General features: G+C 36.9%; 3 protein-coding genes across 3 annotated transcripts; 2 read left to right on the top strand and 1 right to left on the bottom strand.

Moving 5' to 3' along the window:
- LOC147522330 (two-component response regulator-like APRR1) lies at positions 1 to 5,298 on the top strand. The gene is given in 8 exon segments (XM_086567517.1): positions 1 to 342; positions 1,319 to 1,480; positions 1,565 to 1,698; positions 2,282 to 2,410; positions 2,908 to 3,045; positions 3,229 to 3,313; positions 3,889 to 4,085; positions 4,088 to 5,298. Coding segments are annotated over 8 exon segments (1,725 nt in total). The 5' UTR covers positions 1 to 179; the 3' UTR covers positions 4,805 to 5,298.
- Positions 5,299 to 9,050: 3,752 nt separating this feature from the next.
- On the bottom strand, positions 9,051 to 12,632 carry LOC147522329 (uncharacterized). The gene is made up of 6 exons (XM_086592760.1): positions 12,463 to 12,632; positions 12,174 to 12,323; positions 11,933 to 12,091; positions 10,670 to 10,780; positions 9,895 to 9,961; positions 9,051 to 9,755 (listed from the first exon to the last, which is right to left on the bottom strand). Exons 1-6 carry the CDS (start codon positions 12,475 to 12,477, stop codon positions 9,478 to 9,480), a joined length of 780 nt encoding a protein of 259 aa, XP_086448886.1. The 5' UTR covers positions 12,478 to 12,632; the 3' UTR covers positions 9,051 to 9,477.
- A 201-nt stretch (positions 12,633 to 12,833) lies between these two features.
- On the top strand, positions 12,834 to 17,482 carry LOC147522328 (uncharacterized). The gene is made up of 7 exons (XM_086592755.1): positions 12,834 to 14,407; positions 14,756 to 14,846; positions 14,971 to 15,128; positions 15,527 to 15,578; positions 15,958 to 16,037; positions 16,123 to 16,216; positions 16,518 to 17,482. The coding sequence occupies exons 1-7, from the start codon at positions 12,875 to 12,877 to the stop codon at positions 17,354 to 17,356; spliced, it is 2,847 nt and encodes a 948-aa protein (XP_086448881.1). The 5' UTR covers positions 12,834 to 12,874; the 3' UTR covers positions 17,357 to 17,482.

Genomic DNA, 17,482 nt, shown 5'->3' with positions numbered 1-17,482 from the left:
TATTTTGATATTTTGGTCGTACTATATTTAGTTAGTTTAATATTACTTTTTCGTTATTATAGTGAGATAAGGTTAACATGACAACACTCAAAACTCGGCAACTAACTCAGTTTGAGGTGGTATTGAAGTTGGTTTGATGAGAAGAAGTTGACTTGGACTCATTTGATCAGTTGAAGAGAATGGAAAGAAATGAAGCAAGTGGTGTACGTAAAGATGGTGGTAGCAGTAACGGTAGTAATATGCCATATCTTGATCGAAGTAAAGTGAGGATACTTTTGTGTGATAATGATGCTAAAAGCTCTAAAGAAGTTTTCACTCTTCTTTCCAAATGTTCTTATCAAGGTACCTTGTTTTTTTTATTTGCTTATTTAGTATCTTTTTGTTACCTAGTGTTGATTGTTGTTATGGGCTTATAAACAAAGTGAAAACAAATTTGAGTGATTAGAATGTTTTGTTATTGACTTTGGGTGGAGTTCAATTGAAGGAACATGACTTGTATTTACGGATGGAAGTGATGATGAGGATGGGGTTGTATTGTATAATTTGAGATTGGTTATAAATTGTATAATTTGAGTTTGGAAGAGAATCATATCAAAGTTGAAATTTATGATTGTTCAATTGATATAAAAAGTTTGTTTATTTACTGGATTATTCTGCAGAAGGCATAGTTTGAACTAGAGAATTCCAAGGGCGTTTATTTGGATTTAGATTTTGGAACAAAGTAGTGAACTGAGCTACAGTCTTGGAATTTTGCTTTTGGATTTGTTATCTTATTACCTGTACTATGAGTTTGGCTTTTGTCGTGAAAGCCAAGATCATTTTGACTGACTTTATCTCTTAGTATCTCTCCGACTGGGCTTGTAGAATGGCACTATAGGATTTATGTAATTGAGATAAGGGTGGCTAATGAGACACTTTGCCCTTGCCATTAGAATTATTAACAATCTCATTGCATATTTATATTGGTAACTATTTGTATGGCATCAATTCTTCTTGGTAAGCCATTTGGCTGTTTGCATTCAACTTTGGTTATTGTTTGTTTATGGGTCTTTTGCTCTGAAAACGGAGGCAAGTATTTTGGAGAAAGAGAAGTCACTCAAAGTTTTTGTTTCTTGACATTTTTCTCAATTACTCTTATGGTGGTTTCCTCTTCCCATGGTTTTATTGTTATACAAGCTTTACTATAAACTCTTTCTTTTGAGAGGATTCCACATCTCTTAATCTTAGTATATACTTTCAGACTGCATGTACGATCACATTTTATTTGATTTCGTAGGAAGGGACTTCTTTGTGACATTTTATATTTGGTGCCTTTCAGTAACCTCAGTGAGGACACCCAGACAGGTGATTGATGCTCTTAATGCAGAGGGGCCCGATATCGATATCATACTTGCCGAAGTTGACCTTCCGGTAACCAAAGGCTTAAAGCTGTTAAAGTACATTATGCACGACGAACAATTACGGCGGATTCCTATCATCAGTAAGTTCAATTTGATATTGTATGTGCTATCTTTGCATGCATGTGAACTGATTCTCACGTTTCTTATCCTTTTGAATCGCTCAGTGATGTCTGCTCAAGATGAGGTTTCTGTTGTTGTTAAGTGCTTGAAACTTGGAGCAGCTGATTATCTTGTTAAGCCATTACGCACCAATGAGCTATTGAACTTATGGACGCTTACGTGGAGAAGGCGGCAAATGGTTGGTATTTTCAACGGTGTGATTTTTATTTTATTTTTTTGACGTTCGGTTGGGTCTTTCTGCTTCTGTGTACTGTTTGGTTTTTGAAAAAGAACAGGATTGTACAAGCTCTGCCAGTTGACCTGGTGTTGTCTGCTAATCGCATACTGAGACAGTTAGCACTTAGCACATATGCAGGGGAGCCATATGTAGATTTTTTCTTAGGATATCTATGAAAATATGCCTTCATTTTTGCTTGGTAATAAGTAAATGAATATTTGACTCTATGAAAATATGCAGTAATGGTCTAATCGTGAACTTCAACTGTCATAAGCTACCATTTGTGTATAATCCATAGAGTTTTCATACATAGCATGAGAAGGATCTTCCTACAATTCAAGTTGGAATGGGCTCTAGAGTACCATCTCCCTTTGTGTTATACTATGTGATATATATATGTATCTGGGAATGTATTAGAAAATTTTCTAGTGCCTTACCCTATATTTCTTAAGGAACTCAAATTATCATGTACTTGAATAGTATAAAACAGATGGACTATTGGACTCATTTCAGGAAATTCATTTTCTATTTTATTTACTTTCAGCTTGGTTTGTCGGAGAAGAAAATTTTGAATTATGACTTTGATATGGTAGCGTCGGACCCCAGTGATGCCAATACCAACAGCACAACTGTATTCTCAGATGACACAGATGAGAAGTCCCATGAGAAGCACCATTCTTGAAAATAGCATTTTGAATAATCGAGAGGCTGAGGTAAGAATGATTTGCATATGAATTTTCAAAATAATTAGGCAGTCGAGAGGTGTATATCAGATATGTTTCCAGGATTTGTTGATCTTGTCCTTTTGGGCTTTCTACTTTGAAGCCCTTATGATTCATCAGAAGCATTTTTAGCCATTTGCAACATGCTGAGTTTTGGTGGTCTTCAACTGAAGTTGGAAAAGTGGTGTTGTCTCAATCATCCTACGTCTTCTATCAATGCTTACAAACCTATGTTGTCCAATTCTTAATCCACCAATTTTTTTTCCAGATAGGTCGTTGAAGCTTATATGATTACGAGTCTTCGTTAATGTGAGTTATTGAAAATGTGAAATAATAAGATTTAAGTCGCGCAAAATACCAGATAAGCAAATGCAAGCCAGAAATGGCGAGTCATGGTATCTGAGGATCTGGTGCAGTTTCCACTAAAAAGGAATGTATTTTGATGTAATCATGGTCTTCGTTGATGAGATCCCTGTTCCTAAGATATTATTCTTTGTTCTGCTTGTGTCCTGAAGGTCAAGGTGTGGCAAAAGCTGCAAAATTTGCTGAAAAAGTTGAAATACTCCGGCTGTCGCTATGTACTATTGTTAGTCTTCATTCTTAAAATTTTACCATGGTCACTGGGTTTGGTTTGCAATGTTTTTGCATTCCATTCATTGTTGGCTAAGACCATATTTTGTTTTCCACTGTTGAAATTTCAGGATGCTTATTCAATTAATGTCTAGAATGTATCTTAACTCTACCTTTTTAATCTGTTTTTACTGTGCAGTCCAATGCTGCTGCATCTGTAGAACCTGCACTCAATAGACCGTCTGAATATTACCCTGATGTGCTGAGACCTATTCAGCAAACAGGTGAGCTTCTAATGGTCTGCATCATTGTTACTTAATTCAATTCTTTAGATGTAATATCTCATGGGACTCATGACAAGTATCTGAGTATTTCCCAATGGCCTATCTGATTTTTAAGAAAATGTCTGACAAGCATTTCATATACAAAATTTTACTGCAGCTGTTGTCCTTTAGTTGATTTTTTTAATCCCGAACGAAGTGAGGTCTTGGCTCAAGGGAGCGAAAATGCACTTTGTCCGTCTGTCTGCCGAATCACAAACACACCTCTCTCTCTTTTTTTCGCTGAACACAAAACCACCCCTGATCTCTCTTCAAACACCACCATTCAATTTGTCTCTTCTCTTCAGGTCCTTCTTCTTCTTCGTTCGGCTCCCACCATTTTGTGGTTACTAGTGGTATTTTCAACAGTTTTCTTCCCCATCAGTTAGGGTATGTTTTTCCCTAAATGCTTTTCTTGGCGAAAGCATTATTTATTCTGACAATATAGCGCTGTATTCCCAGAGAGATTACTCTCAGAGAAAGTCTGAAGCACAGACTTATGACTCTGCTTGTTGAACTCTGCATGTTGTGATTTTCAGCACAAGTTTCTTCATGTCCAAAAAAGAGTGCATTAAAGATTGGTGAATCCTCAGCATTCTTGACATACGTCAAATCAAGCATCACTCCAAGCAAACGTCAGAGAATTGTCTGTATAGATGAAACTGCTGCTCAGGCAGAATGCGCAACCAAGGAAGAAACACTTGCTAGATGGTGTAATTCACCTGGTGCCAATGTTCAGCAGTACACAAGTCTGCGGAAGTGGTGGAGAATTACCACAAAGGAAACAGTTATCCTAGCAGTGAAACCATCCCTGGCACCACTTATACAGAAAAGTCATGTGCTCCTGTCTCACTGGAGTTCCATCAATCAAGAAACTCAAAGAAGGAACATCCTTCTACAGTATTGATGCATCCGAGCAACGAGGCTCAAGTTAATATTCCAGGTCTTCCATCACTTACTTCTCTGCCCTATTATATGCATGGGATGATGAATCAAGTTATGATGCCTTCTTCAGTGCAAATGTCTCAAGGTAACCAACATGATTTTGGGAAGCATGCTTCAACTATGTTGCCTCAGTACAATTCTCTCCCACAGTGTTCAACTCATGTGCCCATGATGCCGTCATTCCCCTACTACCCGGTCAGTGTTTGTATGCAGACCGGTCAAATGCCTGCAACTCACCATTGGCATCCAAACGCAAGTTTTGCTTCAACAAAAGTAAAACCAGATCGAACTGAAAGAAGAGAAGCAGCACTGATAAAGTTTAGGCAGAAGAGGAAAGACCGGTGTTTTGACAAGAAGATCAGATACATAAACCGCAAACGACTTGCTGAGAGGAGGCCTCGTGTGAGAGGACAGTTTGTGAGGCAGATGAACGGTGTGGATGTTGATCTAAATGGGCAGCCTATCAATGCTGGGGATTCAGATGAAGATGACGAAGAAGAGGAGTTGTAGCTATGGATTCTTATGCTGAGGGCAATGCCTCAAGGTAACTGAAGTCTTTGAGCTTCAGGAACTATTCCAAAAAAATTCATCATTTCATATCGAGGTCCTTGTTTCTATGCTTCTTTGCGCATGTTAGTTCATCTGTGGTGATCTCAGGTGATTTACACTTCTGAAGACATTGTTGGAGAGAGGACAAGTTGACTGGTGATCTCGCGTGATTTACACTTCCGAAGGCGTTGTTGGAGAGAGGACAAGTTGACTTTAATTCATCAGCATGGAACATGGAATATGCTGGGCAAAGAAATCAACGTCAGAGAAGTTGAGTTGAAAAAGTTATCACTGATCAAATGGATTAAAGTTCGGCTTAGAGGCTGCCAAAGAGAAAAGATTTCTAAAGCTTTGTATGGTTAGAAACTTAAAACTTGGAAAATGTGAAAGCCTTTTTCTTTCTACTATTTGAAAATGGAACGAGGAGTGTAATGCAAGAATGCAAATCCATGAAAGCCTGAATTGTTTGTTCTTTGCTTTCAGCTTTGTTTTGGGGTTTGGTCAAAACGAGGGAGGTATCATGAGAGCCCCTCATTTCTCAAGTTTCTCACTATGCTGTAATTCTGCTATACAGATTGACAAGTTTTAAACATAGTTTACCATCATTGAATGGATGAGGGGATCCAGGCAGAGATAATTTTTGAGAAAAATTGCACAGACAATCATTTCATACCCCGTTTATCAAGAACTTTAACAAATTGGAATGTTCTCAAACAAGAGACCTTGTACTCGTAGAGTTTCCTCCAGTATAAATGATCACAGGAAAGAGAGATAGGCTTGGGTACTTAATTTCCATGTAGATTATCGTTCATTTTCCTGGTTTTGTACGCTCCTTCAACCTATCCTGCGTCTTGCCAATCAGTTTTTCATACTTTTATTTTTCTTTTCTTTATGATTGGTACTCCATATATCCTGTTGCACAACCCATGATTTCACTATTACTGCTTAACATAGTTTCCTCAGTGTAGCAATTCATACAGAGAAAGACAAACCAGATCAAGTTGAACCATGTTTATTCCAAAATATAAACATAACATGAAAGAAAGTTCATTTCTTGCTTCAAATAAGCCATCATGGATATAGGACACAAAAAGAAAATAAAGTAAATAAGGGGTCGTTTGTTTTTCCAGCCTTTGAATGCTAAACTCCGAAAAACATGTTTGAAAAACATGTTTGTTTTTTGTCAAAATGACCTGTATATGGAGTTTCTGTCAAATTATTTTGATTTGAAATTTCTTTATAACTAAAAATGTAGAAGTTACATGATTTTTTATTTTTATTTTTTGATAACTAAATTTTATTTATTTAGGGTAAAAAAAATTGTTTTTAGGAATATAGAGCGACCCTCTAGAGGACAAATCGGTCGAAGAAGAATTCTAGAGGACAACCTTTTTCTTTTAATCACTCACAAAGACCGGGTGGTTGAAAGTTCAAATTTACCCTTGACGCGAAATAACAACGGCCCTGGTAGATGAAATGTCAAGTATACTCCTGAAGAAAAAAAATAAACGGCTCAACCCAACCGAAACAACCCGGTTATGAACATTGATTGTTTATACCTATCCATGTTGAACATTCAGCTATGAACATTGATTGTGGCTATGAAAACATGAACCCAAAACAGATATGAACAATAATTGTTCAAAACATATATGAACAATCATTGTTTATACCCCCAATTATAAACATTAGCTATGAACAATGAGTGTTCATACCAATTGGACTATGAACAAAACAGATATGAACAATAAATGTTCATACCTTCTTTATATGAACAATAAACATAAACCCAAAACAGATATGAACATTGATTGTTTATACCCAAAACATATATGAACAATAAATGTTCATATCCAAAACAGATATGAACATTGATTGTTCATACCAACAAAAAAATATGAACCCAAAGCAGATATGAACAATAAATGTTTATATCCAAAACAAATATGAACAATACGTATTCATACTTAAATATAATGTATGATCAATAAGAACACTTATTGGAGTATGAACAATAATTGTTCATGCATACCCATTTTGGGTATGAACAATCATTGTTCATATATCAACATGAGCTATGAACACTCATTGTTCATACATATATTAGGGTATAAACAATAATTGTTCTTATTGTTCATACATATTTGGGGTATGAACAATCATTATTCATACCTATTTGGGGTATGAACAATCAATATTCATGCATCAATATAATGTATAATCAGTAAGAATACCTATTGGAGTATGAAGACTATGAACCGTACAAAATATCCCGATATATCGCGATATTTGGGGATATCTATCCATATTTTAGAAAAAGATATATAAATATCACGATATGTTAAGAGATATATACGACTGTAAATATCTACGATATTTTGACGATATTTGCGATATTTGTGATATTTGAGGATATTTGGAGATATTTTGTGTATATAACAATTTTATTTAATATTTACCATTATATTTTAAATAAATATAAATAATATATCATAATATATCAAGAAATATCCACAATATCTACGATATTTGTCGATATTTTAGATATATCCACGATATTTGCATGTGAAACAATGTCAAATATCCCCAAAGAGAGGGATATATCCACGATACATATCCAGAAATTGAGTATCATAAATACCCATTATCCCGATATTTTTGTCTACGCTTTATGAACAATCAATTTTATACCTCAACATGATCATGAATAATCATTGTTCATACATCAATATATTGTATAAAGAATCGTTCACACCTATTTGAGTATGAAAAATCATTGTTCATACATCAGCAGAATGTATGAACACTCATTGTTCATAGTAAAATGACAAAAAAGGTAAAATCAGAAAATATTTATTTCAAATCCGGGTCATTTGTCCTTGAAGGTTATTTTCATGCGAAAATTGGTTTTCAGGGTTATTTTCACCCGAAATTTATCTTGTGAGTGATTATAAAAAAACTCTGTCATCTAGAATTGTTTTGAATTGAAATTGGGCCTTGGGACCAATTTCTTGTTTTAGGAATTCATTTTTATTTTGTGATAGTAAATTACTTTTAAATCACAAAAGAGAACAATTAAAGGACAAATATAGATTATTAAAATTGAAAATGTGTTATACAAATACATTTTGAACTTATTCTTCAATGAATATATATATATATATATTTTTTATTTTTTTTTCCAGAAAATAATTAAAAAATAATGGCTGTGGCTGCAAGAGTTCATCAAACAAAAACAAGAAGGTGATGTGAAACATGGAATTCTACCCACAAATCACAAAATAAACCAAATTGACTAAAACTAAAAGATAAAAAGAGCTAATTGTCTTCAATAGTCACTAAGCCACTTAAATTTTTGCAGCTGTGCCGAAGAAATTTTTGCAGTGGAACACATGACTTCTTGTTACTGTGCCGGAAATTGGTAAGCTTTTTCAGTTAAGTGACTCCGGTAAATCTCACAACTTCATCTAATTGGAGCTTTTTTAGTTTGCTCCAGTATCTCAAGAATCTTGTGTAGTTACCTTTGTTGATCACCATTTGATGAAAAAGCAAACTAAATCTTGTGTAGTTACCTTTGTTGATCACCATTTGATGAAAAAGCAAACTAAGAGGTTGACTATTAATAGAGCAACAAGTTAAAGGAAAAATAACCTATCACACGAGAAAGCATGTTGATGTCAACATGCATTTGGCATTATTGGTGCATAAAATTATAATACAAACGCAATCTACATTTTACACCATTTTTGTTGTATTTCATATTTTGGCTGGAGAAAACTGAACTCAGAAGCTGTCAAAGACATTTAAGGAATGAAACTTTGATACTGTTTCCTAACAAACCGGCAGGCCACAGCCCGGCAGCTATCTCAGACATATTTCGATTTCCTTCATGACAAAGTTTATGTCGTCTGGCGCTGAGCACTTAGGGGAGGACAATCGAATGATTCTGCATGATCTTATAGATGTGCAAGGAGGGATTCTTGTTGCGACAATTAATCCTCTCGAAAAGTATCACATTAAGGCGACACAACTTACAGACCACATGCCCTCTATCAATATTTGTAATTCTGTATGCAGCCTAATATTTGGGCAACTAGACACATCCACAATATGAGATGCTGAACGCTGAACGCTGAACGCATTGGCATAAAATTTGAACAAGGAGACAAAATAAACCTTCTTTGTTACTAACGTACACCTATAAATATATTTCCAAAATGCTAAATATTTTTTTTTATAATTGGTATTCCAAATATACTTGGTCGCACAAGTGCACAACCCATGATTTCACAACTACCGCTTAATGTAGTTTCCTCAATGTAACAATTCAAACAAAGAAAGACAAATCAAAATACAAGTTGGACCAGGCTTATTCCAAGCTACAAAGTCATAACATGAAAGAAAATGTTCATTTCTTGCTTCCAAGGTTATACCAATATCACAAAAAGAAAGAAACGCGCGAAAGTAAATAAGAGAAGTTTTCTTCTTAAGGAATTACTCAAGCCATACAGATGGCGCATACGATTGGCCTTTGCACTACATACTGGGCTTATGCAGAATCAGCTCTCCTGCTCCGTGGGATGGCAGATATTGCCAACTCTTATGTAAGATCACTAGATCTTTAAAGGTGTTACTCAGACCAAGGCATTGTCCACCTGACCAGCTGCCCTGCCTTTACGGTTCCATATTGGTGTAGTTTCAATAAGCTTATGTGGGACCAGCCGTCTCTCTCGTTTTGTGAGCTTGCGGAAATTGCTGACTCTCAGCCTAGCTACCTCAGCCTCCTCTTCAGGTGTCATCTCCCTAACTACCACTGTTAACCTGCACTCTGGTCTTTCCTTTATTCCACATTTTCCTTTTGCATGGTAATTAACTCGCTTCTTAAAATACCCTTTCCCTACAAACGCCTCAGCTGTTGACAAGGGAGTGTATCCAGAATAAGACACAACACATAGTAAATTTACTAGGTATAAAATGGGAGAAGCAGGTATTGAAAACAATTATTGCTAACTGATGCCTTATTTAAGAAAGAAACATGAAGAGGAAATTACCAACGAGGAGGCGATCTGGATCCAACCCATGGTTATGGGTTGCATTTGCACGGGCTGAGTGTATAACCTGCACCATCATACATTCCTCGTAGCTATCAGAGTTCTAAAAGAAATTCTACCTTTCTTAGAGATGCTATAAAAGGCGTAAGGGTTTGCTGGTATCAGACAGAATAGCATTATGGTGATAAGTCGTAATATAGCTGTGTAAAGCTTTCATACAAAAAATGCAGATAGCCAGATATCACAAGATAAACTTTTTGTCAAGGAAATGGGATCCTTGCATGCTTATTTTAACATAGGATATTCTTAAGATATGTGGCGTATGAAAGTGCGAGATTATACACTGATCGTACATCATTATACTTAGAATCCAAAAGCTCATAGCTTATAGGTGTATCAAAACGTAATTGCATTTCTGTGATGTTGATTCTCATTTCATAGAGAAAAAACAGAACAAAACCTTAACATCTAAATATTTTCATGCCAAACATTTTATTCATAGTAAAATGAAAAATTGAAATGATAAAGAATATAAACAATCCATAGTAAAGGTTTTTAAAATCAGTAAAACATTTTATTTATTATTTTTAAAATCAGCAAAACAGGGTTTTTTTTTGTTGGCCTATTAAAGGGTAATCCCCCTTCAGAAACCGGATAGAAGTGTCTTTTATACTAGGGAAACTTGTGTATGTTCAGAGTTAAAGTTCCTTCTGTGGTAACATGTGGATTTAAACTCTGCCAAATCAATCATATAGGTCTGCATAGATGGGTTTACCTGATAGACAGTCTTTGAAGCACGCTTCACGGTTACTTGCAGTTGCAACAGGGCATCTTCAACACGCATTCCACGAACTAATGTAGCCACTAAGTTAACTTTCTTGGGGCTCTAAACCACCGGAAGGAAATTATAATGAGATCCAAATAGATACAGCCAGATTTCTGATCACCAGGACAAAACAATCTAGAACAAGCATGCATGAAGCGTGTGGCTAATTAAGGATGAGATCAGCTAATATCCCATCCAAGCCAATTTTAAGACAAAATCCAGCCAAGTACTTTGTCATGGCAAGCTCTTCAATGTACTGAGGGTAAGAAAATACTAAATGAAAACAAAACATGCTCGGTATTTTCTTTTCATTCGGTATTTTTTTTTATTCTTGAAGTGTAATATCCTTGCAGCACCTTATAAAGATGATCATTCCGGTCGATGATCCAATTACCTTAAACTTTATCGAACATAGTCTAGAATGTGTGGCCCATGGGGCCAGCTGGACTACGTCCAGTATCAAATTTATTTTCAGCCTCTTCAACAGTCTTGGTTAATTGGTCCAGACCAAGTGAAACCATTATCCCCTTTCAATATTTAAAAATATTAGATAAACTAAACAAATGTAGTTCAATAGTAAGGGCATATTGACTTTCATCTAAAGTGAGGGCAAGAAAACAAAACTACCTCCACCACTTAGACCTAGGAAGGTAAGCATCTTACTGTCTAAGATGTAGTAAATTGAATATTTTGGGATTGGTCGTGAAACTGCCTCTCATTTCTTAGAAGCCACAAGCCCCACAATTAAATGACATTGCTTTCCCAACCGAAATCTCTCCTTCGAATGTGGACAGCGATATCTAATTCCGCTCCCACACTTTTTTTTTTTGCAGGCAAAATGTGAATATTATATATAATAATAAGGTTACAAAATAGGCTCCCACACATTTCTCTACTTCATTACTACAAGCTTTGACCTCATAAACAAAAGGATTTTGGCATTGCAATGAGATATGCTGAAACCCAGACCTAATCTCTCGGGTGAAACACCCTCTGTCACAGCTCAATGCATTCTAGTGATGGTTTTTTGAATCTCTCCAGAAGATGATGTTCAACCTTCAGAAGACTCGAGATGCAAGAACATAAAAGTTGGGTGTAACTAAGTTCACAACTTAAAAACATTTACTGAGGATACACACACCCTATGGTTCACTAAAATCTGTGTGGACTTTACCTCTTTTACAGATAGACAAGTGAAAATGGATAAAATACCTGTTTTATGTTTTTCAAGATTGCTTGAACTTGCGAACGCTTAATGACCGGAATCTGGCTATCATCAGTCTTTCCACTTTCTAATGCTAAAACAGGTGCAAACGGAGAAGCCACTGGCTTGACATCATCTGCAAGCAGTGTCCTTGAACTAGAAATTCCCTGTGATGAGATACAACACACAATCACAACTTGTTCAAGAGTATTACTATCTCAAAATGTAAAAGGGACAAGTTAGCATTACCAACTGTTGCAAATACTGATTAAAAGGATGAATAGTCCTCGTAGTAGAAGGATTATTCAATGTGCTGTACAAGCGAGAACTAGAAATGTTGGTAAATTTTTGTTCCACCCTTATTCCAACATTGCGAATTATCGACTGCAGCAAATTCCTCTGCCAGCCCATGATGATGATGATTACAATAATTAAAAAAAACTAATCTTTAATAATCAAATGCACCCATTTCATACACAAATAATTATTATATACCAACCAATGTGTTAAATTTCTTAGAAAAACCCTAATAATAAACCTCAAAAAGATGCATGTGAGCAACGCCTTTAAAGAGTTGCACCAACCATACTATTAGTATAGGAGAATTGGAGAGTGGAGAGGGAGGAGTTACTACTGACGAAGAGAAGAGCAGAAGATATTGGGTTGGCGAGAGGTATTCCGTATTTCGGCCTGAAGATCCAAACAATAATTTGACCGTGTCTATTTTTGGCCAGAAAAAAGGTTGATTCCTAAAGTTAAGGACGCCTTTCCTTTTCCAAACCGTTAATCTCGTTAGGATTTTACCACTTTTGACCTTTTTACCCCTTTCCCGCCGTTCCTTCTCTTCCAAGAACAATACTCAAAAAATTCAAAATTCCCATCTTTATTGCCCCTTAATGGAATAACAATGCTACACAAAAAATAACGTAGGAAAAAATTTATTGTGCCTGATGTGTATAATGGCAGATAGTAGGAGGAGGATGATGATGAATTGGGATGGACTAGAAGACGAAGACGACGAGTTTTTTGAGTCTAGGGACAGAATCTCATCCGTTGTTTCCATCGACATTGCATCCTCCGGATCTGATGATGATGAAGACTATGATGATAACCGCATTTCATTTGTTTCTGCCGTCTCTGCCCCTCCAGAAGAATTCCGTAATAGTTATACCGCCTCAGCCCCTAGGGAAGACTATAATATATGGATGGCAGAACCCGGATGTGTTCAAGATCGGCGCCAACGCCTTCTTCAAGGTATGGGTTTGAGTCATGACAGAGAATTGTTAAGACTTTCTAGTAATGAATTCAAAAGAGCATCTTCAAATGTAGTAATGCCTGAAGAGCCAACTCAACAACCCTCCCCTGCCCCTTCCTCTTCACCTACACCATCGCCTTTGTGTTTAATTATTAGATCCAAATCTGAAGGCAGCTTACTATCAGCTTACGCCGACGCCAAGTATAGAAAAGAAGAACTACTGGGTGATGTTTCAAAGCTAAAAATTATCAGATTATCTTCAATGCCATTATCAATGGGCGATAGGAATTTGCATTTACGTGCTAAATCCATTAGGCCATCTCGAGCAAGATCAAAAGTTAGGTCTAGAGATGCACAAAAAAATGGTCGAATGTTGTCAATAGATAAAGGCAATAGTTTTGGAGGTTCGTTTTTAATTAAGAATCTCGACACGGGTAAGGCATTCCTCATTAATGAAGATGGAACAACTGGTAGCCTTAGTGATCTTCAAACTGGGAAACAACTTACTATGGAGGAATTTGAGAAGAGCGTCGGGTATTCACCCATTGTTAAGGAGCTAATGCGTAGAGAAAATGTTGCTATGGGTACCGTTGATGTTCTTGGAGATAGTGAGAGAAAGATCATGAATGCGAGTAAAAGCATCAGAGTAAACAAGAAAAAAGGGCCTGCATGGTTGAAGAACATAAAGGGTGTTGCAAACACTATAAATGGATTTATTGCTGACAAGGAGAGGGATTACTCAATGACGCATCAACAGAATGCGAGTACTTCTAAGTGGACGAAAGTCCATCAGCATGGGAAATCCCATAAGGAGATGACCGGTCTCTACATGTGCCAAGAAATTCAAGCTCACCAAGGCTCAATTTGGACCATTAAATTCAGCTCTAATGCTAGGTACCTTGCGAGTGCAGGAGAAGATAGAATTATTCGCGTTTGGGAAGTGGTTGATTGTGACGTCTTCTCTGGAAGAACGCAGGATGTAACTGATTCAGCGCCGCATCATCCCTTGGCAAATACTTCCCCTGATCGTCCTAATGGGGATGCTCAAGTACTACCTCCGGAGAGGAAGAAGAGGGGAAAGATTTCTTCAATTAGCAAAAAGAGACGAGGAGGAATCCCTGACTACGTGTCCGTGCCAGATACTGTCTTCTCACTCTCAGACAAACCGGTATGCTCATTTGAAGGTCATCTGGATGATGTCTTGGATCTCTCTTGGTCGCATTCTCAGGTCGGCTCCTCAAATTGCATTTTTTTGTAACACGTTCTTGCTTCTCTGATCAAGTTCTTTTCATTACTATCTTCAATATAATGACATTATAATGTTCATGAAAAGGGTTTAAAACATTAAAAAAAAATGGAAAATTTAGAATGGGATGATAGAAATGAAGCCGCCCAAACATGGATTTTGCATCTTCGGGCATTGTTTCTACACAGTACAACTAGTCAGGAACTTCACAGCTCACAGGAAACTTATTCCAGACAAATTTGTTATGAGACACTAGGAGTTAGACCTCATAATTGGAACTCTGTTGACATATCTAGAAGAGACTAGTAACAAATGTATTTGGGTGTGCAGCAACTGCTTTCATCTTCAATGGACAAAACTGTGAGGCTATGGGACATGGAAACCAAGAGCTGTTTAAAGTTGTTTGCACATAATGATTATGGTAAGACGCCAAACCATGTTGCTACTGAGCTCGATTTACTTCTCATCTATATCTTCAGACTAGTAAGAGTCAACGCGGTGTTTCTTTTCTAATTTTCATCTTTTCCATGGATTTGGTTGGGCAGTGACTTGTATACAGTTCCACCCTATGGATGATTCGTATTTCATTAGTGGTTCACTTGACGCGAAGGTTCGCATTTGGAGTATACCAGAGAGAAAAGTTGTGGATTGGAGTGATTTGCATGAAATGGTCACTGCTGTTTGCTACACACCTGATGGCCAGGTGCAGATAAATTTATTTTGCAATGTGTTTTTCTGAAAGAACTGAAGTTTGTTACTTGATTATGTCATGTTGAGTCAGGTTCAGAACATAATCAGTTCGACCAGAATAGTATGTAAGCCTTATTTAACCTGAAACTGAAGTATCAACTAGCATTATGAAAGTACAGAGTTTAGGAGTTGTAATTTGTTAAGCTTGTGGGAAGTACTTTGAGACTTTGAGTACCCAAATTCCTTAGTAACTAAATAGAGATTACACATTTACACCTGCAAGATTAGAAGAACTGAATTTAACATTTGCTAGCCCATGTATCAATTTACTTTGCAAGGTTATATGAACTCATTTGGATTGTTATCATAGTTTTAGTCCATCTGTTGATTTCTCGTTTTCTGTCATTGAAGGGTGCATTAGTGGGTTCCCACAGAGGAAGTTGCCGCTTGTACAGCATCTCGGGTATGTAATCTGAACAAATCATGGTTAAATGTTTTATAGTTTATCTGGTTATATTCATCAGTGAGGGTAGCAGCATCACAAGCACATAGTTTTGTTAGATCTTCAAACAGTTCCCAACTTACCTGAGAAAGTATCTTAGAACATTATAGTAAGATTTGGTTATCATTCATTGCTTATTTTAGTGCGGGAATTTCTTAAAACGAATATATATCTTTCTTTTCACAGTGTCATTAGTCATTACCTGGCCATTGAGTCATGTGAACAAGACAGAAGAGTACAACAGAGGCCATAAGATGTTGCACTCAATCTGGCCTGTTGCCCTTAAAAAGCACTTGGATGCATAATTCTATATTCATATCACATTGGCATCACTTTTCAGATTCCAAACTACATCAGAAGGGCCAGATAGATGTGCAGAACAAAAAGAAGTCGCAAGCAAAAAAGATTACAGGATTTGAGGTACATTTCCTGTTGATATATATTAGCGTGTTTACAAGATTTGACATGCATATGGTCCAAACTCACTGAATGAAGTTTTATATAGTTTGCTCCAGGAAATTCCTCTGAGGTGTTGATTACTTCGGCTGATTCACGAGTACGGATCTTTGACGGTTCTGACATCACTTGTAAATTCAGAGGTAAGTACTGTATTGTTTGGAGCAAAAACTAAAGTACATAAAATTACGTCATAGTACTTTTGTAAGAGTGTAAGTAGCTCTAGCTACTGAGATCTGTTGAGGTTGGGGCTGTTTTTCCATGCCATGATATAATCAAAATCAAGCTCAATTCAGAAACTACTTCCAGAATATAAGGTTCCCTCAATCAAGCACAACGCTATTACTGTCATTAAATTGGCTCTGAAAAAATAACCAAATGACATAATCGAAGAAGATTCATTGAGGGTTACGTATGTTTCTTATGCTTCCTGGTGATTGACAGGTTTCCGAAACACCAGCAGCCAAATATCAGCATCATTTACAACAGATGGGAAGTATATTGTAAGCGCAAGTGAGGATTCTCAAGTGTATGTATGGAAGCGTGATGAGATTCAAAATGCAGGTGGTGGGAAAGGTAAAGGCTCGATCACCACTCAGTCGTATGAACGCTTCCAATGTAGAGATGTCTCAGTTGCAATCCCTTGGCCTGGAAGTACCAAGTATGAACCATCGCTTACACCACTACAGTCGAAGACACACTCTAGAAACCTGAATCTTCATCCTTTCCCATCTCCTACTCCTCTTACACTTGAAGAAGCAATCATGCGAACTCCCAGCATTAAGAAGAATTTACCACCCCTGCCAAGGAAATATAGCATGTCGGGTAGAGCAGACATGTGCTCAGAGGACGAACTTCCAAGTATATCACGTACAAATTCCGGACTTCGGAGCGTATCACGTATAAATTCAGGACTTCCTACCGTATCTCGCACAAATTCAGGACTTCGTGTATCTAGAACAAATTCAGAAATTGGAGACAGTGCCTCATTCCTATCTGCTTCTGCTTCGACATCTTTTACATATAGAGACAGTCCATCAATTTCTGCGTCAGAGACTTCATATTCGTCTTTATCATGGTTATTAGATGGTGGTAGCAACAGCAGTAGGAGGAGCATTCAGGCAACAGCATGGGGTCTTGTTGTTGTAACAGCAGGGCTGGGAGGTGAAATAAGGATATATCAAAACTTTGGACTCCCGGTACGAGTTGGACGTCAGACCAATCTCTTCCGAGATTACACTTCTGGCTCCATAGGGAATACATCTAACAAAGGTTTTTCATAAATTTGTAAAATTAGGATACATGTCAAGAAAGAAGTTCTAGTGGGGAGCGCTCCCCTTCCTGCAACTCTTTTTATGTAATGCAGTACAATTTAATCGAGCATTAGGATCCTTCACTGTTCGAGATCA

Source organism: Coptis chinensis, chromosome 1 (assembly GCF_015680905.1).
Source record: "Coptis chinensis isolate HL-2020 chromosome 1, ASM1568090v1, whole genome shotgun sequence".
NCBI lineage: Eukaryota > Viridiplantae > Streptophyta > Magnoliopsida > Ranunculales > Ranunculaceae > Coptis > Coptis chinensis.
This window is presented reverse-complemented; position numbering and strand designations above follow the sequence as displayed.